The sequence below is a fragment of the Bos grunniens genome, chromosome 27 (genome assembly GCF_055505025.1).
Source record: "Bos grunniens cultivar Pamir isolate PY7600 chromosome 27, Bosgru_T2T1.0, whole genome shotgun sequence".
Taxonomy (NCBI): domain Eukaryota; kingdom Metazoa; phylum Chordata; class Mammalia; order Artiodactyla; family Bovidae; genus Bos; species Bos grunniens.
Genome location: NC_141191.1, coordinates 17,137,501 through 17,161,889, shown reverse-complemented (window position 1 = coordinate 17,161,889; position 24,389 = coordinate 17,137,501). Strand labels below are relative to the sequence as shown.

At 39.5% G+C, this 24,389-nt stretch overlaps 1 protein-coding gene and 1 pseudogene across 12 annotated transcripts in view; both read left to right on the top strand.

Moving 5' to 3' along the window:
* The first annotated feature begins 392 nt into the window (after positions 1 to 392).
* The window catches only part of LOC147343575 (uncharacterized), a 66,119-nt gene continuing 42,122 nt past the window's right edge, over positions 393 to 24,389 (top strand). For 10 of the 11 annotated variants that reach the window (XR_015156128.1, XR_015156129.1, XR_015156126.1 and 7 more), the window contains exon 1: positions 393 to 2,163. Coding sequence is in view for 1 of the 11 variants with exons in the window: in XM_086380015.1 (XP_086236141.1) it covers positions 1,983 to 2,163 (181 nt within the window). In the remaining 10 variants the exon portion in view is untranslated. Of the gene's footprint in view, positions 2,164 to 5,598; positions 5,966 to 24,389 lie in introns of those variants that run through there. The other variant, XR_015156130.1, reaches the window with a different exon arrangement.
* Positions 4,981 to 7,862, top strand: LOC147343576 (mitochondrial intermembrane space import and assembly protein 40 pseudogene; annotated as a pseudogene). Its single transcript, XR_015155956.1, has 2 exons — positions 4,981 to 5,008; positions 6,598 to 7,862. The product of XR_015155956.1 is annotated as a mitochondrial intermembrane space import and assembly protein 40 pseudogene (transcript).

The following is a 24,389-nucleotide window of genomic DNA, read 5'->3' as shown; positions in this document are numbered from 1 at the left end:
GAAAAACATTTTGGAAAATAGGCTAAGTGAAAAAGGAATAAAGTAGTCCTGGGTCACTAGAAAACACGATTTGGGGTAGTGGTGATTCGCAATGGAAAGGAAAAAGGACACAGTTCAAGAGATTGAATTGTAAAGAGAAATCAGACACAGCCAATATATCCAAGACCAAGGGGTTGGCTTTATAAATTATGGTACATCTACACAAGGAATACTACATAGGCTTTCAAAAAGAATCAAGTATACAAATGTTAACACAGCTATCCGAGACTGATTTAGTCTCAGATAAAATAAAATAAATTTATAAAATTTATAAAATAAATTTATAAAATTTATAAAATAAATTTATAAAATTTATAAAATAAATTTATAAAAATAAAATGACAGAATAATTTTTGAAGTATAATTTTATTTTAAAATAATAACATATGTTAGTATACATACGATAAAAAATCTGGAGGATGAAGCATCAAGCAGTCAAGGGTAGTTATTTCTGAGTGAGGGAGGGAACCTTTACTGTGGAAGGGTGTTATGTTTTATATTATATATTTTGGGCCTTTTCAAAAATTTTTTTTATAAAATTCATATAATTTTCATTGTACATTAAGAAAAAAATCAATAATATAGAAATAAGTTGCATCACAAAGAATAAGATATATAAAGTTGAAGAGATATATTACATTAAAACTTAACACTGAATTAATTTATACTCTATATTTATATCTATGTTTTTATCCATGAAGTGGTGATTCCAAAGTAAAGGTTTTAATTCCATTTAAAAATGTTTGTTGATTTAAAATGACAAGTGATAAGACTTTTAATAGATGATAGTTATGATTATAAAGATGTTCTTTATTATATTTCCAGACATAATCCGTAATATGATTTACCTATTGATGTACTTAATACTTTTTCAATGATCCATTTTCATTAACTTGAATTATTCCCTTCAACTCTTCTGCTATATTTTGTAATTTTCAAAAAGCAACTCTAATTGCTTTTAACTTAAAAAGAATCCTTCCCACAAATCACAAAGAGGAAAGGGAAAGCGAGAAATATTTTCTAACAAACTACACTTAACAGAATATTTTAAATCAGATTTTAAGAAAACATTAGAAGAGAAAGAAAACGCTAAGCGGATTGCAATGGTCACCCTGCTCAGATGGATCTAATTGTCCTAAATTTTGAACTAACTAGATTGGGTTACATATGAAAAAGAGAGTAATGATAATCTCACCTGAGAGTTAGGAGGGAACAAGTACTAGACAGAAAAAGTTAAATCCTTTAGCTTTTGTCATGTTCAAAATGACCCAGAAGTTGTATTCCAATTTCTTTGCATATTGCAGTCAGGTCCAACAGAGTTCTATTTAATAGGATTTCATCTATAATCCACTCAAATAGGGTCGGGGCTCTGTCTCAAATTAATGCAAGCATAAAATGAATTTGTCTAAAATGAAAAAACTTTCACTGGGACTTAAAGTATGATTTCGGAAACTTTTGAGGGCCCATACTATCCATTTCAGGTGGAAAAGTAAAACTTGAGACATTTCTCCCCGCAGTATTGAAAAAAATTAGAGTCCAAGGCAGAGAAGGCTTTAAACAGCCAGAATGAGGATGTCAGTACAGGTGGGGATCATTAACACTTGGAACAACGGGAAGAGGCCATGGCAAAGTCCCTTGTCGCCCATCTCGACCAAGCTGAGGTACTAGGGTAGGGAAACCCAAAGGAAGAACACATCTTTGGAGAAGAGAGGCTAGTTGGAAACGATCCAAGCTGTCTTGTCTGACGAAAGCAGCTCTAAAATGGACACTACTAGGGTAACTTCACTTCTGAGATAAATGAACATTGCTGCTCCTTGGCCATCTCTATTCCAGAATGGTCCCATGGCCCTCCATTCTGTCCTTCCTCTCAAGGTCAACATGGCAACTTCCCAACACGTCCCCCCACACCTTTCCCAGAATGCACTGCACCTTCCCTTCCCGGCATGCCTCGCACCTTCTCAGCATTCCTATTTTCCCAGCATGTCCTGCGGCAGGGGCTCTTCCAGAGCCCTAAGAGCATCTCTGCACATGTTTATATTCCTCCGACAAGTCAGGCACTGACTGGAGTTGTCCTGTTGTTACTTCAGGCAAAGGGTTTGTGTGTGGTAACAAGACTTCCTCAAGGTAAGATTTCCACCCAGGCCCTTAATACTTTGAAAATCTCCCCTACCACGTCCCACAGGGCCTTCCTGAGGCCTTCCCAATCTCGAAAAGCTAAGACCCCAAGGTTTACTCACTTGGGAACAAGCCGTATTTTCCAAATTTAATCAACTGCAGGTTAGATAATCTAGGGAGAACACCTGCTTACGATCAAGCATCTCATCATTCGTTCGCACAAATCTTCAGCTGTATCCTGTCTGGGCTAATTGCTTTGTTTCCCAGTAACTCAAATTAAGTCATATTCTGCGGAAACCAGGTTTTACTTTGTCTGGAGGAATGGGGAATGCAAAGGGAGTGTGAGGAAACTAGCCACCCACTGTCACTCATTTTGTTGAAGTGAATGCAGACTTCACCCAATGGTATTGTTAATATTATAAATGCCTGACATCAAGAAACTGCTTTAGAATTTATAGAGTAATTTTATTATATATTTATTAACTAGTTTGGCCCTACAAAAATCCTGTAGGTTGGTAGGTTAAGTGTGATTATCTTGCTTATTTCACAAATGAAAAAGCAATCTGTCAGAGACAAAGAGACTTGCTAAAATCTCACATCTAGTGAGTGTCAGAACTGGTAACTGAAACCCAGGACTTTCCAGTTTATTACCCATGCGGAGATTCCTTTTTGGAAAAAAACCATTATTCAGAGTGTTTCACTGGTGTTCCTTTTGGTTAGTAAAAGTAAAGAACTGCCTTACAATATCAAATATCTTTCTTTTTGAGGGTTGTTGTTGTTCAGTTGCTAAGTCCTGTCCGACTCTTTGTGACTTCATGGGCTCTGGCACACCAGGCGTCTCTGTCCTTCACTGTCTCCTGGAGTTTGCTCACATTCATGTCCATTGAGTTGGTGATGCCATCCAACCATCTCATCATCCAGCCATCTCATCCTCTGTCGCCTCCCCACTTCTCCTCCTGCCCTCAGTCTTTCCCAGCATCAGGGTCTTTTTGAATGAGTCAGCTCTTCGTGTCAGGTGGCCAAAGTATTGAAGCTTCATCGTCAGTCCTTTGAGGGTAGCTTGATTTAAAAAACAAAAACAACAGTCCCATCAGATACATATAGATCTCTTTATCTATCTATCTATCTAGGTGATATGGCACAAAAAGCATCTGGGAGGTCCTCTGAAGACTTGGAGTGACCCTGACCACTTGTGGCTGACAATACGAGAATTACAAAGTCTCATATTTTAGGCTTAGTTCTGCCAGGTCCCAAGAACCCTTCAAGCTCAGTCTCATGGATCTCCTAGGGTAGTTCAGCTTGACTTTGAAGCACAAGATGGAGAAAAGACAATATATATTATTCAGGACAGGTAGCAGATATGTCATGTTCCAGGAGATCTGGGTTAGTAGATTTTCCAGTGTTTAAAAAAACACTTTTTAAAGAAAAAAAAATAATGCTTTTGTTTTAGCATCTAATAATGTTAGAAAAGTATATTCCTGGAACATTAGCTTTTACTATTTCTCCATTTTGAGATAAAGGCTGGAGATAGTTTTTCCGGAGCCCAAGAACTTACTTTATAATAGTACACAGATGTTTTCTCAGAGAACATGGTATTAAAGATTTTGACAGTAATGAGGGGAACAGGGATGATGAACACTTTTTTCCTGCACTGTATATCCTTGCCTGTGTTTTAAAGATAAAATGTTCTAGTTTGAAAAAAAGCTTGATGTAAGAAATTAAAGTCATAAAAACTATCATATCACCAGATACTTCTTCAAAGAAAAGAGTATTGTTCTTAGGTACTTTTCGAATATTAAGTGTGATTTAATCAACTGAAATAATTTAAGTATCCAGTTAAACATAGCTTAATTAGGAAAATATATGGTCACATCCCCAGGTATTTGGTTGAAGAATAAATGCTAGAATTCAATGAAACAAACCTAAATTTATGATGAAAGTGTTAGTTTCTCAGTCAGGTCTGACTCTTTGCGTCCCCATGGACTGTAGCCAGCCAGGCTCTTCTGTCCATGGGAATTCTCCAGACAAGAATACTAGAGTAGGTAACTATTCCAGAACAATAGCAAACATAATATTATCTCTATTCCAAATATATTTAGCTAATATGGAATCTATTTTTATTATTTTTAGTTTCTGAAGAATGTCTTTTAGTGAATATTACAGAGTCCTTACTGAAGAGCTCAAAAATAATTGGTATATAAACACTTCAATTTTAAGTTTTCCTATTGTAGTTACCTTCATGAAGTGTGAGGCCTCACACCACACTTTTATTTAAGTCCTTTAGTTTCCTTGAAAATGCCACCCACTTAAAGTCTGATTGCTAAATCACCATTAAGATAGTTAGAATCCAAATGTGGTTTATTTTTTGCTGAATCTTTACTTTTTATTACTTCTTGCATTCTATACACAGATAACAGTAGTCCCCCTTTATCCACAGTTTCACTTCCCATGGTTTCAGTTACCAAAAGTCAACCCCAGTCTGAAAATATTAAATGGAACATTTCAGAAGTAAACTAATAATTTTAAGTTGCTCGTTGCTCTGAGGGTGTGATGACATCACTCGCCATCCCTTTCTGCCCTTCCCGGACGAGAATCATCGCTTTGTCCAGTGTAATCCATTTCTTAGTCCCTTAGTAGCTGTCTTGGTTATCAGATTGACTGTCAAAGCATCACGGTGCTTGTATTCAAGTAACCCTTCCTTACGTGATAATGGCCCCAAACACAAAGAGTAGTGATGCTGGCAATTCTGACATGCCTAAGAGATGTCATAAAGTGCTTCCTTTAAATGAAAAGATGAAAATTCCTGACATAATAAGGAAAGAAAAGATGTATGCTGAGGTTTCTAAGATCTATGGTAAGAGTGTATCTTATATCCGTGAAATTGTGAAGAAGGAAGAATAAATTTGTGCTAGTTTTGCAGTCACACCTCAGGTTGCTAAAATTATGGCCAGTAATCAGTGCACGATAAATGCTTAGTTAAGATAGAAAAGGCATTAAATTTGAATAATAAGGTATTTTCAGAGAGAGATCACATTCACATAAGTTTTATTACAGAATATTGTTGTAATTGATCTATGTTATTAGTTATTGTTAATATCTTACTGTGCTTAATTTATAAATCATACTTTAAGGTGGGTAAGTATGATAGGGAAAAAATATAGCATATATAGGGTTCTGTGGTTTCAGGCATCCACGGGGGTTCTTGGAACATATCCCTCTTGGAGAAAGGAAAACACTATACTGTGCTTTGATATTTTAAAACTGCTAAATAACAGAAAAGGAGGATTTTGATAATGGGATTTCTGCTTATTTTACAAGTATGTATGCATGCACACTCAATCATGTCTGACTCTGCAATCCCGTGGACTGTAGCCCACCAGGCTTCTCTGTCCATGGACTTCTCCAGGCAAGAATACTGAACTGGGTTGCCATTTCTTCTTCCAGGAGATCTTCCTGACCCCGAGATCTATCAGCTGAGCCACCAGGGAAGCCCTTATAAGTATGAAAGCTACTTTGGGGAACTTCCCTGGTGGATCAGTGACTAAGACTCCACACTCTCAATGAAGGCCCAGGTTCAATTCCTGGTCAGGAAACTGGATCCTACATGCCTCGACTAAGAGTTTACATGCTGCAACTGAAGATCCTGCATACCGCAACTAAAAAAAAACAGAACAAAATCCCAAATGCCATAATGAAGACTGAAGATCCTGTGTGCTGCAACTGAGACCTGGTACAGCAAAATAAATAAACATAAATAACTATTAAAAGAAAAGCTACTTGTTGTTATATACATTAAAATGTATGGAGCCAAAACAAAACCCAAGACATTGTCTGTTACAGAATTTAAAATGTCAAGATTGACTGTAACTTATTTTTTTGTCCTCAGGAAAAAATATCAGAGTCTAGTTTATACCCTGAGGACAGAATAAAGTTATTGGGTGACAGATAATTTTTTTAAACACACCAAATCTGTGCTAAAATGTGATCTTTGGGCTATGCCCTGGAGAAGGGAATGGCTACCTACTCCAGTATTCTGGCCTGGAGAACTATACAGTCCATGGGGTCACAAAGAGTCAGACATGACTGAGCGACTTTCACTTTCATACTTTCCTGAGTAAGGGTATCTTTGTAAGCTCTCTTGAATAAAGTCCAAGACGAACTGTCTTTATTTCAAAATCTACTTGTGTAGTATATTGTTAGAAGTTTAGGTTTGAATGTATTGATATTGTCATAATCTGTCATACAGTAACCTTTAAGAGAAACTTATATGTTAAAAGTATGGAGAGACCTTCTTCTGCTAGAGAAAGTGTACAATTTAGGAAAGAATTGTAGAGAGAGAAATGACAGCCATGCTCAAGCAGAAAGAATAACGACTTGGTAAGCTTTGGGGCTCCAGAGTCAGTGAGCAGGGCTCAAGTTAAAGCTCTACCAGGGACCCGTGAGGCCTCCACCACTGCATCACGGCCTACTGTCGGCAGGAAGCGAAGGATGGAATCATATTTGTGACCAAAGAAGACCATGAAACTCAAAGCAATGTGCAGCTGATGGCTGACGACCCCAAACATCCACAGGAGGAGCATGGACTGATTCTGCTGAATGGAGACATCAACCGGAACTGCCTGAGAAGACGGCCAGAGGCCGGTGTAGGGAGCTGTTGAAGGCAGCCTTTTCCTGCTTCCACTACTGCAAGGAGGATGTCAGGGGGTCGACTGTGCAGACCAGTTCTGGGCCATGCAGGAGTGCGTGCAGAGGTATCCAGCCCTCTCTCCCCAGTAGGAGGCAGAGGAAGAAGAGAAGCCAGCAGATCACTTACAGGAAGCAGCTGCCTCTGAGGCCAGTGCAGCCAAAAAGGAGCAGGTGGAGCTCATGATGGCCCTGGAGCACTGGGCTCCAGCCTCCTTCAGAGCCCAGACAAGCCTTTCAAAGAAAGTGTCTTTCCCTCCGTCTTTCTATGCACTGTAATGTACAAAATTAGTTATTGTGCTGATCGGGGTCTTGGCCCCTTCCCGTATACACTGAAAAACGGGAAGTGGTCGGGGGGGGGGTTGTAGGTGTGTGTGTCTCACATGAACCTATCAGTGAATGTAGCTGCTGCTTTTGAATTCTCTTCTCAGAATGTTCTGAATTTCGCCACTTTGAAATAACGGGCTGAATAATCTTAGCAACCAGAAATAATTATTGGGGCATGTCTCTTGTGAGTGAGCTTACTTATTTTGATTCTTCGTATTCCTTTTAGTAGATTTTATACCCGCTTGGAAAGTGAAATGGAAGCAAAATGTTTTCTATTAAAAATGCTGGAGTGAGGCCATTCCTTGTAGCAGAGGCGGGCTGATCAGACCCTGAGTATTTGAGGAAGGACTGTGTTTCATCGCTAGTTCCTTCTGGTTCCCAGTTTTGTGTTGAGCCCCAGGTTTTCTGCGGTTGCAAAACAGAGCTTTGGACCCTCTGAGTGAATCCCTTTGTAAATGAAAAGAAAGGCTGGTTTTTGCTGTGCTCATTATTCCAAAAGCTCTGGCTGGGTCCACGTTCACACTGGCTCTGTCTCAGCCTGTACAGATGCAATTCTCCCAAGAGGTGGGAACCTAATCATTACCAGAGTAGGAGCCGAGAGAGGAAATGGTGTCAGCTAAGGGGAAAACATGATTTAAAAAAAAAAAGCTCTACCAGATACTAGCAATTTAAAGTTTCTCTGTATGATGGAGATCATCCATACCTCATAGTGTTGTTGTAAGGCTTAAATAAATTACTACATCAGTTCAGTTCAGTCACTCAGTCGTGTCTAATTCTTTGCAACCCCATGGACTGCAGCACGCCAGGCCTCCCTGGTGTTACCAACTCCCGGAATTTACTCAAACTCATGTCCATTGAGTTGGTGATGCCATCCAACCATCTCATCCTCTGTTGTCCCCTTCTCCTCCTGCCCTCAATCTTTCCCAGCATCAGGGTCTTTTCCAATGAGCCAGGTCTTCACATCAGGTGGCCAAAGGATTGGAGTTTCAGCTTCAACATCAGTCCTTCAAATGAACATTCAGGACTGATTTCCTTTAGGATGGACTGGTTGGATCTCCTTGCTGTCCAGGGGACTCTCAAGAGTCTTCTTCAACACCACAGTTCAAAAGCATCAATTCTTCCACACTCAGCTTTCTTTACAGTCTAACTCTCACATCCATACATGACCACAGGAAAAACCATAGCCTTGACTAGACGGACCTTTGTTGGCAAAGCAGTGTCTCTGCTTTTTAATATGCTGTCTAGGTTAGTCATAACTTTCCTTCCAAGGAGTAAGCGTCTTTTAATTTCATGGCTGCAGTCACCATCTACAGTGATTTTGGAGCCCAAGAAAATAAAGTCATTGTTTCCACTTTTTCACCATCTATTTGCCATGAAGTGATGGGGCTGGATGCCATGATCTTCGTTTCCTGAATGTTGAGCTCTAAGCCAACTTTTTCACTCTCCTCCTTCACTTTCATCAAGAGGCTCTTTAGCTCTTCTTCACTTTCTGCCATAAGGGTGGTGTCATCTGCATATCTGAGGTTATTGATATTTCTCCTGGCAATCTTGATTCCAGCTTGTGCTTCATCCAGCCCAGTGTTTCTCATGATGTACTCTGCATATAAGTTAAATAAGCAGGGTGACAATATACAGCCTTGACGTACTCCTTTTCCTGTTTGGAACCAGCCTGTTGTTCCATGTCCAGTTCTAACTGTTGCTTCCTGACCTGCATACAGATTTCTCAGGAGGCAGGTCAGGTGGTCTGGTATTCCCATCTCTTTCAGAATTAATACATGTAATGTGTCTAACATGTAGTAAACAGTCAATCAATCTTGACTTATTATAGTCTGAGAATTTAAGTTACTAGAATTGTTGTCTGTAGAGAAAGAATGAGAGAGGAGCTAAAAACAGGGGCTGGATGGTTTTGTTTGAAGGTTTCTTCTAAATTCTAAATCCACGTGGCCTCGTGTCCATTTTCCTTGTCACACTACCCACGATGTAACTCCCTCACTTGTCTAACCTGTATGCCCTTGCAGTGTTCTCGTATCCTAATGTTCCTCTGGGCTTCTCATTCCCTTCTCATTCCAAACTCTCATTCCTCCCTTTCTTCTAAAATCCTCCCACTGTGCCTGTCAGAACAACCAGTCCACAAGGAATAAACTATCTCCTCAACCTCTTAAAAATGTTACAGTCTAGTTTACCAAAATCTGTTCCCCCACCAAGGAGACTGCTTCCTCACTGCTCTTCTGTCCTCTCTAGACATCTCACTGACTCTACCAGGACAATGCTGGGGACAAGAATAATTCTTAATTGATAGTTGTAGGAACTGTCTGGGGACAATGCATGCCAAATGCTTCAGTTCAGTTCAGTTCAGTTGCTCAGTCGTGTCTGACTCTTTGCGACCCCATGAATCACAGCACGCCAGGCCTCCCTGTCCATCACCAACTCCCGGAGTTCACTCAGACGCACGTCCATCGAGTCAGTGATGCCATCCAGCCATCTCATCCTCTGTCGTCCCCTTCTCCTCCTGCCCCCAATCCCTCCCAGCATCAGAGTCTTTTCCAATGAGTCAACTCTTCACATGAGGTGGCCAAAGTACTGGAGTTTCAGCTTCAGCATCATTCCTTCCAAAGAAATCCCAGGGCTGATCTCCTTCAGAATGGACTGGTTGGATCTCCTTGCACTCCAAGGGACTCTCAAGAGTCTTCTCCAACACCACAGTTCAAAAGCATCAATTCTTCAGTGCTCAGCCTTCTTCACAGTCCAACTCTCACATCCATACATGACCACAGGAAAAACCATAGCCTTGACTAGATGGACCTTTGTTGGCCAAGTAATGTCTCTGCTTTTCAAATATGCTATCTAGGTTGGTCACAACATTCCTTCCAAGGAGTAAGCGTCTTTTAATTTCATGGCTGCAATCACCATCTGCAGTGATTTTGGAGCCCAGAAAAATAAAGTCTAACACTGTTTCCACTGTTTCCCCATCTATTTCCCTTGAAGTGATGGGACCGGATGCCATGATCTTCGTTTTCTGAATGTTGAGCTTTAAGCCAATTTTTTCACTCTCCACTTTCGCTTTCCTCAAGAGGCTTTTTAGTTCCTCTTCACTTTCTGCCATAAGGGTGGTGTCATCTGCATATCTGAGATTATTGATATTTCTCCCGGCAATCTTGATTCCAGCTTGTGTTTCTTCCAGTCCAGCGTTTCTCATGATGTTCTCTGCATATAAGTTAAATAAGCAGGGTGACAATATACAGCCTTGATGAACTCCTTTTCCTATTTGGAACCAGTCTGTTGTTCCATGTCCAGTTCTAACTGTTGCTTCCTGACCTGCATACAGATTTCTCAGGAGGCAGGTCAGGTGGTCTGGTATGCCCATCTCTTGAAAAATTTTCCACAGTTTACTGTGATCCACACAGTCAAAGGCTTTGGCATAGTCAATAAAGCCAAATGCTTAGCACAGTGCTAAGAATGTATGAAATTGTAAGTAAATATTTGTTTTTATCCTTGTGTCTGTTTGCCTTTCCTCACTGTGTGTCATCATCCACAATAACTACAACTATATGAAATCGTATGGTTATTAGCTTATTCCTGGCTAATACCTTCTATTTGTTCTAGTCCTTTGACCCTTCTGTGTTTCCCCAAGCCTATAGCTATCCACTGGTTCCCATTTCCATCTCTAAGATGGAACACCACTTAGATTTTATTCTTTCAAGTGAAATTCATTTTCTTGTCAATATTACAAACTCTCTTGCTTTGCTGCCTTTCATTCACATCTATCTGGCAGATTCCCAGGCCCAGGTGATTTTACCTGTCCATCTTGTCTTCAGGTGTATCAAGATTGCTGGGGAAAATCACACTACTGAGTAGATTTATGTCACTGTAAATTCAGCATCACCAACCTCACCCGCACTGGCAGCATTTTGTCACTCCCTACTGTGCTGTCTTGCTCAACTCTGTATCCCATTCTCCACTGTGCTTATTTCAGACCTTTTCAAATTTTCTTTGAAATATACCCTCTCACTTTCTTTCCCTGGCTCATTTTTAGTAAATAATCTTGCACCTTACTTCACAGTAAAAAGGGAAGAAAAAGGTAAGCTGATATTTAAAAGCTTGTAAACCCAGTATTTCCTTATCTCCTCTGTCTACCTGTATTGTTGATCTTTCTTTCACTGATCTCTCAGTAATTCCCTGTCTCCTCTGTTTTTAACCTCTGCGTTGGTACTGCCTCTGTCAACAGTGTAATGTTGCTCCTACTACTCATCTTTAAAAAAAGACTCCCTTGACTCCACCTCTTCTTCCTGTCTGTCTTCTCTTTTCCCCTTCATATCTAAACTTCTTGAAAAAGTTCTGCCGTCCGTCTGTCTCTATCCCTCAAGTTCCACTCACCCCTTATCCCACTGCAGTTTGGTTTTGGACTCCATCACTCTACTAGAACTGCTCTCACCAGTCATAGGCTCCTTATGTCCAAATTCAATAAAAGTTTGTAGTTTGCATAACCTTTGACTGGTTTTGAAATGACTGACCACTGCCTCCTTCTGGAAGCTTCTGTGTTCTTGGCTTCCATTACCATTTCTCTCAGCTGCCTTTCTGTCATTTGCTGCACTACTTCTTAGATTCTCTTTCTCTGTCCCTTAAATAAGGTCTCTGTGCCAAGTCCTCAACTCCACCCGTTCTCCTTTACAATCTCATCTAATCCTGTAGCCTCAGATCACCTTTATGTAAAGGTGACCCCCAAATTTATAACTGCAGCCAAAGGCTCTCTTGAGCTTCGGACTTATATCTCTGAGTGCTTCTTGGACACCACCTCTTGGATGTATCGATGTCTAAAACTCGACTTGTAATCCTCACTTGTATCATCACAACCTGTTCCTCTTCCAGTGCTCCTTTCTCTCAGTTAATGACACCCCAGCTACCTAGTCACCCTAGCCAGAAACCTAGGGATTATCCTTGACGACTTCTCCCTCACTTTCTACATCAAACCAAAAAAACTGAGTCTTGTGTATTTTACTTCCAAAATATCCTAAATCTGTTGCTTTGCTCATCTGTACTTCTATTATCTTGATCGAGGCACCGTTTTCTTTAACCTGGACTGTTTCAAAAGCCTCCTTCTGAAGCTTCTATTTGGCTTAAGTATTACTCCCTTTCAAATCCCTCTACATTCAGATACAGTACTTTTCAAATCACAAGTTTGATGGTCACTACATGTTTTAATCCTTTAAGATATATTAGGGTTCACCCAGAGCAACAGAACCAGTAGGAGATAATATTAAGAGTTATTGTAAGGAATTGGTTTACATGGGTTGAGACCAGCTGGACAAGTCCAAACTCCATAGGGCAGGCTGTTACAAAGTGCAGGGTGGAATTCTCAGGTATAGCCTGAAGCTACTTACTGTCTATAAGCAGAATTTCTTCTTCAGAGACTTGGTTCTGCTTCTGTGGCCTTCAACTGAACCAAGCCCACTCAGATTGTCTAGGGTAATCTCCCTTACTTAAATCAACTGATTATGAACTTTAATCTCATGTACAAAATACCTTCACAATCTAATCTAGCAACACCTAGGCTATGTTTGAGTGAATAACTGGGGACTATTAGCCTTGCCAAGTTGACACATCAAAAAGACCATCACAAAAGACTTCCTGTGCTGTTCAGATAAACCCCGTATTTCTTTAAAATACCTGTTCGTAATGCCTGTCCATCCTGGCGTTCATCTTTCTGTCCAAGTCTGGTCTTGCTGCCTTCCCTCACTGAACTCCAGGGTTTAGTAAAGTTGAGATCCTTTCATTTCCAGAATGTGCCTATTCTCTACCTAAAATGCTCCTTCTCTCTGGTTCTCTACTTTATCTAGCTAACTCTCAGCCCATCCATTCTTTAGGAACCTCTCCTCACCTTTAGTCTGAATTAGGACATGTTGTTCAAAGCTCCCTTAATATCCTGTATTTCTTTTATCATAACATTTATCACATGTTATTGCAGTTTCTTGTTTATTGTCTGTCTGCTTTGCTACAGAGTAAAATATCTCATCTCTGTATTCCAAGCATTTAACAGAAGTGCCTAACATATAATAGGTGGTTCCCAAATATTTATTGAATAACTAGAAGAATGAATAAATATGGCTTTAGTACTTTATTAGAAGTCTGGTTAAATTTATGAATATAAGATATCCATACATTAATTAGGAGTGTAAAATGTATTCTTTAATAAAATGTATCTGAATTTAATTTTTCACTATTTTCAGTCATCCAGATACCTTCTGTTAGACTGGGTAAAAGAAGGGTAGTTTCTAAAATTCCTCTTTTTATAAGTACTTATATCCTTATAAGAGGCATGAACTAGTCATTTGTTCATTTATTCAATATTTATTGAGTACTTTCCAGTCATTGTTACAGGTTCTAAGGATACCGTGGTGAGCAAGACAAATATGTAGCTCACATAAGAAGTGGAGACAAGTAGTAAACCAGGTAACCAATAAGCTAATTTTAGGCAATGATAAAGAAAGTAGTATAAACAGTGTAATATGGCAGTGACTAGGACACGGAGAAGGCAGTGGCACCCCACTCCAGTACTCTCGCCTGGAAAATCCCATGGATGGAGGAGCATGGTAGGCTGCAGTCCATGGGGTTGCTAAGAGTCGGACACAACTGAGCGACTTCCCTTTCACTTTTCACTTTCATACATTGGAGAAGGTAATGGCAAAATATCCTAAATCTGTTGCTTTGCTCATCTGTACTTCTATTATCTTGATCGAGGCACCATTTTCTTTAACCTGGACAGTTTCAAAAGCCTCCTTCTGAAGCTTCTATTTGACTTAAGTATTAACTCCCTTTCAAATCCCTCTACATTCAGATATAGTACTTTTCAAATCAGTGTTCTTGCCTGGAGAATCCCAGGGACGGCAGAGCCTGGTGGGCTGCCGTCTATGGGGTCGCACAGAGTCGGACACGACTGAAGTGACTTAGCAGCAGCAGCAGCAGGACACAGAGGTGGGATTGAAGTTGAATGTTAGGGATAGCCTCATTTTATCCATCAATAAAATGAAGGTAGTATAACTGGTAAGAAAATACATTTCCCATTAAAGTGAGTATGTGCATATTATGTATATGTATATTCATTTGTTCAGTTTTAAAAGTAACCTTTCTTTCTATGGATACAGAAACTGAGGCTCAGGGAACTAAGTAAATCAGCTGAGGTTACATACAGCTACTAAGGGCAGAGCTGGAATTCAGCTGTTGGCCCAGTTAATCTGAAACCCATGCTGTCCCCACTGTGTCATACCACCACCCAGAAGGAAGGCCTCATGAGGAAAGGGGCTGCGTGTGTCACTGTCAGGTTCAAGTAATCTAGTCTGATGTTTTTTGAGGATTTTTAAACCTGTATACTATATCAATAATAAAAATACATGATACATAATATAATATAATACATTATATATGATGCTTTCTGTTTTTCAGGGCTCTTTTGTTTTCATTATTATCCTTTGACCACTACCAATTAAGATAAAGAGTCCATGTAGATCATTTGAGAGTTGAGAAAACTAAAGTATGAAATTCAAGTGATTTTGCCATGATTACACAGCTCTTTAATGGTGGATATAGACTAGATTCAGTTCTCTTGATTTTTAGTCTGGTATTGTCTGGTATTTTTTTTCCAGTATGTTTATGAAAAACTTATTTTCTTTTTACTGAATTTAAGAGGTCAAGTATTGAATTTAAGTCCAAATCAAACGTGAGAATTAATTTTAATTTCTCAGGCAAAGTGCCAAAGGTTTGTTCATTAGTACTGGCAGCTTCACTGTTAAGAAACAGAAAAGAGAATAACAGGGAATAAGATAAAAAATGTTATGTATCTCATTAAATACTTGAGTCTGTCCTTTTTTCCCCTAATTTTTTACAAGTGAAAAAAGGACACCCAACTGCAAAGTCTCTGAGATGCTATTCAAATTCAAGTCCTTCTGAAATACAAGTATGTGATAACTTATTATCTGCAGCCTATGAGAAAGTCACTTTTGCTTGTGGCATTATTCTTGATGACATATATGTTTTGTTTTATAATTATCAAGGGATTAATAATAAAAATGGGGAAAAACTTCTTATGTTTTTGCCAGAAGAGACTATATTCCCCTCTTTTCCAAAAGTCAGCTGGGCCTTATCAGCTTTGCAAAATGATGAATGAACGCCTTGTTCATTATTATTGCTTAAGTCATTCTTATTTATGCCAGTAATTCAAGGATTATGTTTTGATTGTTCTTGAGAGATGAAAACACTTTCTTGCTGATGAATAAACACTGCCACTTTTAAAATATGTGTATGCAAAATGTCTTTAAAGCCATTATGAAATGTTTTGCAAAAGCATTAGGAAGCTCTTTTTCGAAAGGCACTTTTTTTCCTCTACCTTCTCTTTCATGCTAAACAGTCCAGTTGAAAGGCCTTTCAGAGTTAACTTGTTTAAGCAATACCAGTGTTTTAGCGTAATGAATAACTTCTTATAGAAGACAATCACACACAATTCAACATGCCGGTATTTCTATTTCTGTGCACCACCAATGCAGGGATTCAGTGGTGGACTCTCTTTCTTTGAGAAAGCTGAAGCGATCAAAACCCTGATTAACCTCTGATATTCACGTGGTGCTCTTGATCTTGAGGACTGCCGCAGTAACAAAGCGTTAATGGCAGCCATATGCTTAGGGTATTGTGGGGATGGGTGACCCAGATGTGAACTTGGGGGTGACTGATGCTAGCAGCTATTTGTTTCAGGTTTGGTGTGGAGATTACTGATGAAGAGTTTGAGTTGCTACTTGACAGAATCCCCCTTGATGAAGATGGAAATGTCAGATACCTCCAATTCATGGCCATGTTTGATTTGTGATACTCCTCTTTCACATTTTATAATTCCTTAGTAGTTTTCTATTCTTGACATATTTAACTCAGAGAATGGACCCCCAAAAAGATTAAGATTATTTAAAAATTCTCTTGATGGATTTGTATCTCATTTATTAATAGTTTACAAGTGAAAAAGTTTTTCAAAATAGTGATGTTAACAAAAAAAGAATCTTTTAACAGTTCATGGCAATTCCTTTAAAAATATTTAATGCCTCAATATCTGAAAAATGGACACTGAGATGGGATAGTGTGACTCAGATGACTAAGAAAGAGGAATGTAAACTGTGGAGTTGGGAAGAGACTTGTAAGTGCAAAAGTCAAGTCCTGGAGAGGCACTTTCTCAAATTGCACTAAAAAGCCTCCCACCTCCTGCACTGACTGACCTTTTGCCCCCTCTCTTGCCTCCCAAATATTGTCCATTTACAAGACTTCTTACCACTTCCTTCCAGTGGGGTCCAGCTTGGACAGTAAAGTACACGGCTATCATCAGTGATTATGTTAAAAGCAGAACAAGGATGCTTTCTAAAATATTCCCAGTCTTTAAACTTCCCTGGTGGTCCAGTGGTTAAGACTTCATCTTCCAATGCAGGGGATGGGGTTTAATCCCTGGCCAGGGAGCTAAGATCCCAGACACCTTATAGCCCAAAAATCGAAACATAAAACAGAAGTACTATTGTAACAAATTCAATGAAGACTTTTTAAATGGCCCACATCAAAAAAAAAAAAAATTCTTTAGAAAAATAAAATAAAATATGCCCAGTCTAAATTCCCAATCTTGGAACCCAAGGTTTTACTGTTTTCTAAAATCTTTTATTTCACAGAGTAGTTGAAGGCTGAAGTATTAAAAGTCCTGATTAGTATTGACCATTATTTCTCAAAGGGATATTGCAGTCCTGGGCATCTGCCATTTTTGGCTGAGGTCATTGAAAGGTGGTCTCCTTCTTCCTAAGGATAATTCTTTTCTCTAAGGCATTTTCAGGAAATAACTATCTTCACCCCATACATCTCCTACACGGTCCTCCAAAATCACAAAACCGTACTCTTTAACCATGAAATTCATTCATCGTTTCCTGTTAGCTCTTGATAGCAGAGTAGATTTGATTTGACTTGAAGGGCATAATGAGACACATCCCTCCAAAATTATTTTCCATCATACCTATCATAGGGCCTTAAATTTTCACCTTTAAGGGATAGAGTCAGAAGGTACTGATCTGCAGGATAAGCTGTTAAGATACTAATATCTCTGAGATAGGTGACACTTTGTCAGTTTTTAAAGTTTAGCATTTCCCAAAGCGTATCAGGGGAACACTAGTTTCATAGGATGGTCAAAGCTCTCACCCTTAGAAAGGTTCTCATGGCCAAATAAGCTTGAGAAACTTATTAAATGAAGTTTCTAATTAAAGTTAAATGAATTCGTTTTCTGAAATAAAATGAAGGTTTCATATAACTCTTAATATTGCTGCTGCTACTGCTGCTAAGTTGCTTCAGTCGTATCCGACTCTGTGCGACCCCATAGATGGCAGCCCACCAGGCTCCCCCGTCCCTGGGATTCTCCAGGCAAGAACACTGGAGTGGGTTGCCATTTCGTTCTCCAATGCATGAAAGTGAAAAGTGCTCAGTCATGTCTGACTGTTCGCGACCCCATGGACTGCAGCCCACCAGGCTCCTCCGTCCATGGGATTTTCCAGGCAAGAGTACTGGAGTGGGGTGCCATTGCCTTCTCCGTAATATTGCTAGTGAGTGTCATGAATCTCCAAGAGAGGAAAAAACAGATCCTAAGACAAGTCGTTTATGTTAGTGATGAGCCCCGGAAATACTAGTAAGGTATCAGGGAAGTGAGACAGGGAAGGGAAGGAAGCCCATATAGGATTCATTAATGAGCAAGTTATTGGTGTGGGTGTCTGGGGCTTTGTCCTGCCAAGGACCTCTGGGACACTATACAGAACTGCCTCAGAGCTGTGCCAGCTTAGGACTAGCAAACTGGAGTAGATCTCCATCAACTACCATGTGCCATTGCTTGAGGCACATAAATACCCTGGCAAATAAATACTTTTGGCGCATAAATACCCTGGCTTCCCCCAGATTCTGGCAGACCTTGTTGCCTGTCAGAGAATATCCTAGGCTGAGTCCTAGGTGCTTTTTAGTAAAAAGCCCTCAGTGTCAAAGGGCACAGGGCTGGGAGGAGATATGGGTTGGCCTTATCTAAAGGCAGCATCTGCTACAATGTGATTTTAGTATACAGCATTTCCCAAACAAACTTGACTTTCTTTCATGGAGCATCTTAGAGGCTAGTTTTTCACATAACATGATTTGGGAGAGCTACCTTAGTTAGATAAGTTAATCTGCTAAGTAGTCTTTACCTTAGAAAGTTAAGATCAGGTGCCTGAGAAAATGAAGTGAAGAAGGCAGAGCATTTTAAAAAGTTCGGAGCCTATAGAGAAAGACTCAAGCAGGGTGCTCCGGGCCGGGGGATGGGGGATGGGGTTCCTGAACATGCAGAGGTGAAAGGAATGGTGGGAGGTGGCGAAGGAGTGAAGTAGAAGGGTAATAAAGATATAGCTGATGCCAACCTGACCTATTCCCTTCACTTTTAAGTGGATCAGTCAGTTCCATCACTCAGTTGTGTCTGACTCTTTGCAACCCCATGAACTGCAGCACACCAGGCTTCCCTGTCCATCACCAACTCCTGGAGCTTGCTCAAACTCATGTCTGTCAAATTGGTGATGCCATCCAACCATCTCATTCTCTGTCGTCTGCTTCTCCTCCTTTCCCACCATCAGGGTCTTCCCACCAATCCTTCCCACCATCAGGGTCTTTTCAAATGAGTCAGTTCTTTGCATTGGGTGGCCAAAGTATTGGAATTTCAGCTTCAGCATCAGTCCTTCAAATGAGTACTCAGGATTTATCTCCTTTAGGATGGACTGGTTGGATCTTCTTGCTGTCCATGGGACTCTTAAGAGTCTTCTCCAACACCACAGTTAAGAAGCATTAATGCTTCAGCACTCAGCTTTCTTTTATAGTAGTCCAGCTCTCACATCCATATATGACTACTGGAAAAACCATAGCTTTGACTAGATGAGCCTTTGTTGGCAAAGTAATGTCTCTACTTTTTAATATGCTATCTAGGTTGGTTATAGCTTTTCTTCCAAGGAGTAAGTGTCTTTTAATTTCATGGCAGCAGTCACCATCTGCAGTGATTTTGGAGCCCAGGAAAATAAAGTCTCTCACTCTTTCCATTGTTTCCCAATCTATTTGCCATGAAGTGATGGGACCGGATGCCATGATCTTTGTTTTTTGAATGTTGAATTTGAAGCCAGCTTTTTCACTCTCCTCTTTCACTTTCACCAAGAGGCTCTTTAGTTCCTCTTCACTTTCTGCCATAAGTGTGGTATCATCTGCATATCTGAGGTTATTGATATTTCTCCCAACAGTCTTGATTCCAGCTTATGCTTTATCCAGCCTGGCATTTCGCATGATGTACTCTGCATATAAGTTAAATAAGCAGGATGACAATATACAGCCTTGATAGACTCTTTTCCCAGTTTTGAACCAGTTCATTGTTCCATGTCTGGTTCTAACTGTTGCTTCTTGACCTGTGTACAGATTTCTCAGGAGGCAGGTCAGGTGGTCTGGTATTCCCATCTCTTGAAGAATTTTCCACAGTTTGTTGTGATCTACACAGTCAAAGGCTTTGGCGTAATCAACAAAGCAGAAGTATATGTTTTTCTGAAATTCTATTGCTTTTTCTATGATCCAGTGGATGTTGGCAATTTGATCTCTGGTTCCTCTGCCTTTTCTAAATCCAGCTTGAACATCTGGAAGTTCATAGTTCATGTACTGTTGAAGCACTGGCTTGGAGAATTTTGAGCATTACTTTGTTAGCGTGTGAGATGAGTGCAATTGTGTGGTAGTTTGAACATTCTTTGGCATTGCCTTTCTTTGAGATTGGGATGAAAACTGACCTTTTCCAGTCCTTTGGCCACTGCTGAGTTTCCCGAATTTGCTGGCATATTGAGTGCAGCACTTTCACAGCATCATGTTTTAGGATTTGAAATAGCTCCACTGGAATTCCAACTGTAATTGGATTTCCATTACCTCCACTAGCTTTGTTTGTAGTGATGCTTCCTAAGGCCTTCTTGACTTCAAATTCCAGGATGTCTGGCTCTAGGTGAGTGATCACACCATCATGATGATCTGGGACATGAAGATCTTTTTTGTACAGTTCTTCTGTGTATTCTTGCCACCTCTTCTTAATATTCTACTTCTGTTAGGTCCATGCCATTTCTGTCCTTTATTGTGCCCATCTTTGCATGAAAAGTTCCCTTGGTATCTCTAATTTTCTTGAAGAGATCTCTAGTCTTTCCCATTCTGTTGTTTTCCTCTGTTTCTTTGCATTAATCACTGAGGAAGGCTTCTTATTTCTCCTTGCTGTTCTTGGGAACTCTGCATTCAAATGGGTGTATCTTTCCTTTTCTCCTTTGCCTTCTCTTCTTTTTTCAGCTATTTGTAAGTCCTCCTCAGACAACCATTTTGCCTTTTTGCATTTCTTTTTTCTTGGGGATTGTCTTGATCACTGCCTCCTGTACAATGTCATGAACCTCTGTCCGTAGTTCTTCAGGCACTATCAGATCTAATCCCTTGAATCTATTTGTCACTTCCACTGTATAATCATAAAGGGGTTTGATATAGGTCACACCTGAATGGCCTAGTGTTTTTTCCTACCTCTTCAATTTAAGTCTGAATTTTACAATAAGGAGTTCATGATCTGAGCCACAGTCAGCTCCCAGTCTTGTTTTTGCTGACTGTATAGAGCTTCTCCATCTTCGGCTGTGAAGAATATAATCAATCTGATTTCGGTGTTGACCATCTGGTGATGTCCATGTGTAGAGTCATCTCCTGTGTTGTTGGAAGACAGTGTTTGCTATGACCAGTGCGTTCTCTTGGCAAAACTCTGTTAGCCTTTGCTTTGCTTCATTTTGTACTCCAAGGCCAAATTTGCCCATTACTCTAGGTATCTCTTGACTTCCTACTTTTGCATTCCAGTCCCCTATGATGAAAAGGACATCTTTTTTGGGTATTAGTTCTAGAAGTTCTTGTAGGTCTTCATAGAACCGTTCAACTTCAGTTTCTTCAGCACGACTAGTTGGGGCTTAGACTTGGATTACTGTGATATTGAATGGTTTGCCTTAGAAATGAACAGAGTGGATATGTAAGTGTTAATGACAGGAGACAGCCATCTTAACTCTTTATATTCTTTTTTTTATTGGAGGATAATTGCTTTTCAGTGTTGTGTGTTGGTTCCAACTATACAACATTGCAAATTGGTCATAACTATAACTATATATATATATATATATATATATCCTCTCTCTTGAGCCTCTCCCCCACCCCAGTTCTTTATGTTCTTACATATACCAAGTAGCAGACTGTAGCTTCATTATTGATAGCAACAAATGTTTCTACTAATCTGGTATTTGGCATTCCTTATCTCAATATTATTCCCATCTCACATGTGAGAAAACAGATGTGTAGAAAGATTAAGTAATTTTCCCAGATTATTAACTAGTGTTTATAACATGCCCCACATCATGCAAAGAGCTATGCATGCATTATTTCATTTAATGGTACAAACCTTTTTCTAAATTCTGCTTAAATTCACTGATTGCTTGCCAAATGTCCACCTCATCTGCCAGACAGGATGATCATATTTATTTCTTAATGTTGTTGGATAAGGGTCCCTGAACTAGCTTTCAGGAGATTTGGGTAACAGGAACCTTCATTTAATAACTCTGTGACATTGGTCAAGTCTTTAATGTCCCCTTGCTGTGGTTTTCTCATCTGTAAAATGAAAAGTTTACGTCAGAAGGTCTCCAAAGTCCTTTCTAGATCTAAAGTTTCTCCTGAAGCAGTTTAATTATTTTTTCTTCTTAATCATATTTATTCAAAAATTCCTTATATTATATATAAAATATACAAACATAGATTTCATTTTTTAAAAAAGACTTTATAGATAATCTTCATGTGTTCCCATGTAGTGGTCTGGGGTACTTGTTCTAAAATTTTTTTCCTCTTAATGTAAACACCCCCAAAACGGCATTTAAATTTGAAAGAAGACAAGGATGAAGCAGTTTATATTCTTATAAATATTAATGGAGATTTGAAGGGGTTATTTAATATACTGAAATGACATTCTAGTAGAAATGTGTTTTCCTGGCTAATACAAAGAACTAATAAAACATAACATTGAAATATAAATATTTTAAAATCACCAAATTAAAATCAATACCATAAACATGTGTTGAATATTTTCTGTGTTTTCAGTCAGTCAAGCACTCCTGAATGGGAAAACAAATATTTCTTTCAAAAAATTGTTTCCTTACTAATTTTGTCATAAAGTTGGCATGCAATTGAGAACTTAATGTTTTCATATGTGGAGGAAAGGAACAGAGCTGTCAATAATTTAGGAGAATGAAGAACTGTAGAAAACAGTATATAGAACAACCAAGAGTATTAGAAATATAAAAATCCATGTCACTTTAGATTATTCTTTTTAACTTCTTTGTATGCCCTACCTTTAGTGCCCCAGTTTTTAAGGGCATACAGAGATACTCAAACTTCTTAAAGAACCCAATTAAAATTAATATGTTTCAGTCAAAATAGACTGGAAAAAAATGTGGCCAAAAATGACCAAGTCTGTTAAAAACCAACAGTAGACTTTATGATGTGCTCATACCAGTGTAGTGTCCAAGGAACCAATGGAGTTGTTTCTCTGGGTTTGTACTTAACTCATTTGTTTTACAGGCAGCTGTCCCACTAAGATACCATCTGCAAGGGCAGGATTCTCCTTCCAAAGTGTGTATGTGTGTGTGTGTATATATATATATATATATATATATATATGTATATATATGGAATTGCTGCTGCTACTGCTGCTAAGTCGCTTCAGTCGTGTCCGACTCTGTGCGACCCCATAGATGGCAGCCCACCAGGCTCCCCCCATCCCTGGGATTCTCCAGGCAAGAACACTGGAGTGGGTTGCCATTTCCTTCTCCAATGCATGAAAGTGAAAAGTGAAAGTGAAGTCGCTCAGTTGTGTCCGACTCTGTGCGACCCCATAGATGGCAGCCCACCAGGCTCCCTCCGTCCCTGGGATTCTCCAGGCAAGAGTACTGGAGTGGGGTGCCACTGCCTTCTCTGATATATGGAATTAGGGACCAGCCTAAGAGCCCTGTGGAAGATAGGGCTGTTCAGACTTTACCAAAGCCTCCACTGATTCTGGGAGACTTTGCAATTGCCATGTTGTCAGTCATCCAAACCTTGGCTGTTTGTAAGACAAATTGCTTCCTTTTGGATTAAGAAGAACCCTGTATTAGCTTTCTGGAGCTTCCCTAACAAAGTACCACAAACTGGGTGGCTTTAAATAATAGAAATTTATTCTCTCATCATTCTGAAGGCTAGATTTCTGAAATCAAGGTTTCAGCAGGGCCCTGCTCTCTCTGAGACTCTAGATAGAATCCAGCTTTCCCTCTTTCTAGTTTCTGGTGGTGACTGGCACTCCTTGACATTCCTCGTCTTGCAACTGCATTATTCTAGTCTCTGCCTCTGTCATGTGATGCTTTCCCTGCCTTTTCCTCTGTCTCTTAATTTTTCTTCTTATAAGCCAGTCATATTCTATTAAGGGCCAGCCCTATTCCTGCATGACCTCACTGTAACTAATTATATCTCCAACTACTTTGTTTCCAAATAAAGCTCCATTCTGAGGTACTAATGGTAAGGACTTCAGCATATCGTTTTGGTGACGATTCAGCACATGAGAAATCCTGTTATAGACCTAATATGCTTGGTGTCTTACAGATTTTGCTGGGGAAGGCTCAAATAAGGCTCAATTCCCATGTGTTCTGTTAGATGGCAACAGCTATAGCTATCATTTAATGCCTACTACTTGTCAGGCACTAAATATTAATTCATTTTAGACTTCCCTGGTGGTCCAGTGCAGGGGGCACTGGTTCGATCCCTCACCAGAGAACTAAGATCCCATATGCCTTGTGGCCAAAAAAAGAAAATTAACTCATTTCATTCTTATAATAACCGTATTATTTTACATATAAGAAGCCTGGGGCATAGGAAGCCCGTTGCCCATTGTTAGCCAGTTGGCAGTGGTGGAGCCAGTGTACAAACCCAGCCTGACTGATTTCTAATACTACCCTGCCTCTGTGGACAGTAAGTAGGAGTAATTATATTTGCACTAACCAGTAAGGCTATATGTAGAGTACGTAAAATAAAAGATTTGAGATTGCAAAGAAATAATGTTTTCTGGCCACTCGTTATCATGACTTCTTAGATCCAAACTGAAATTTTCT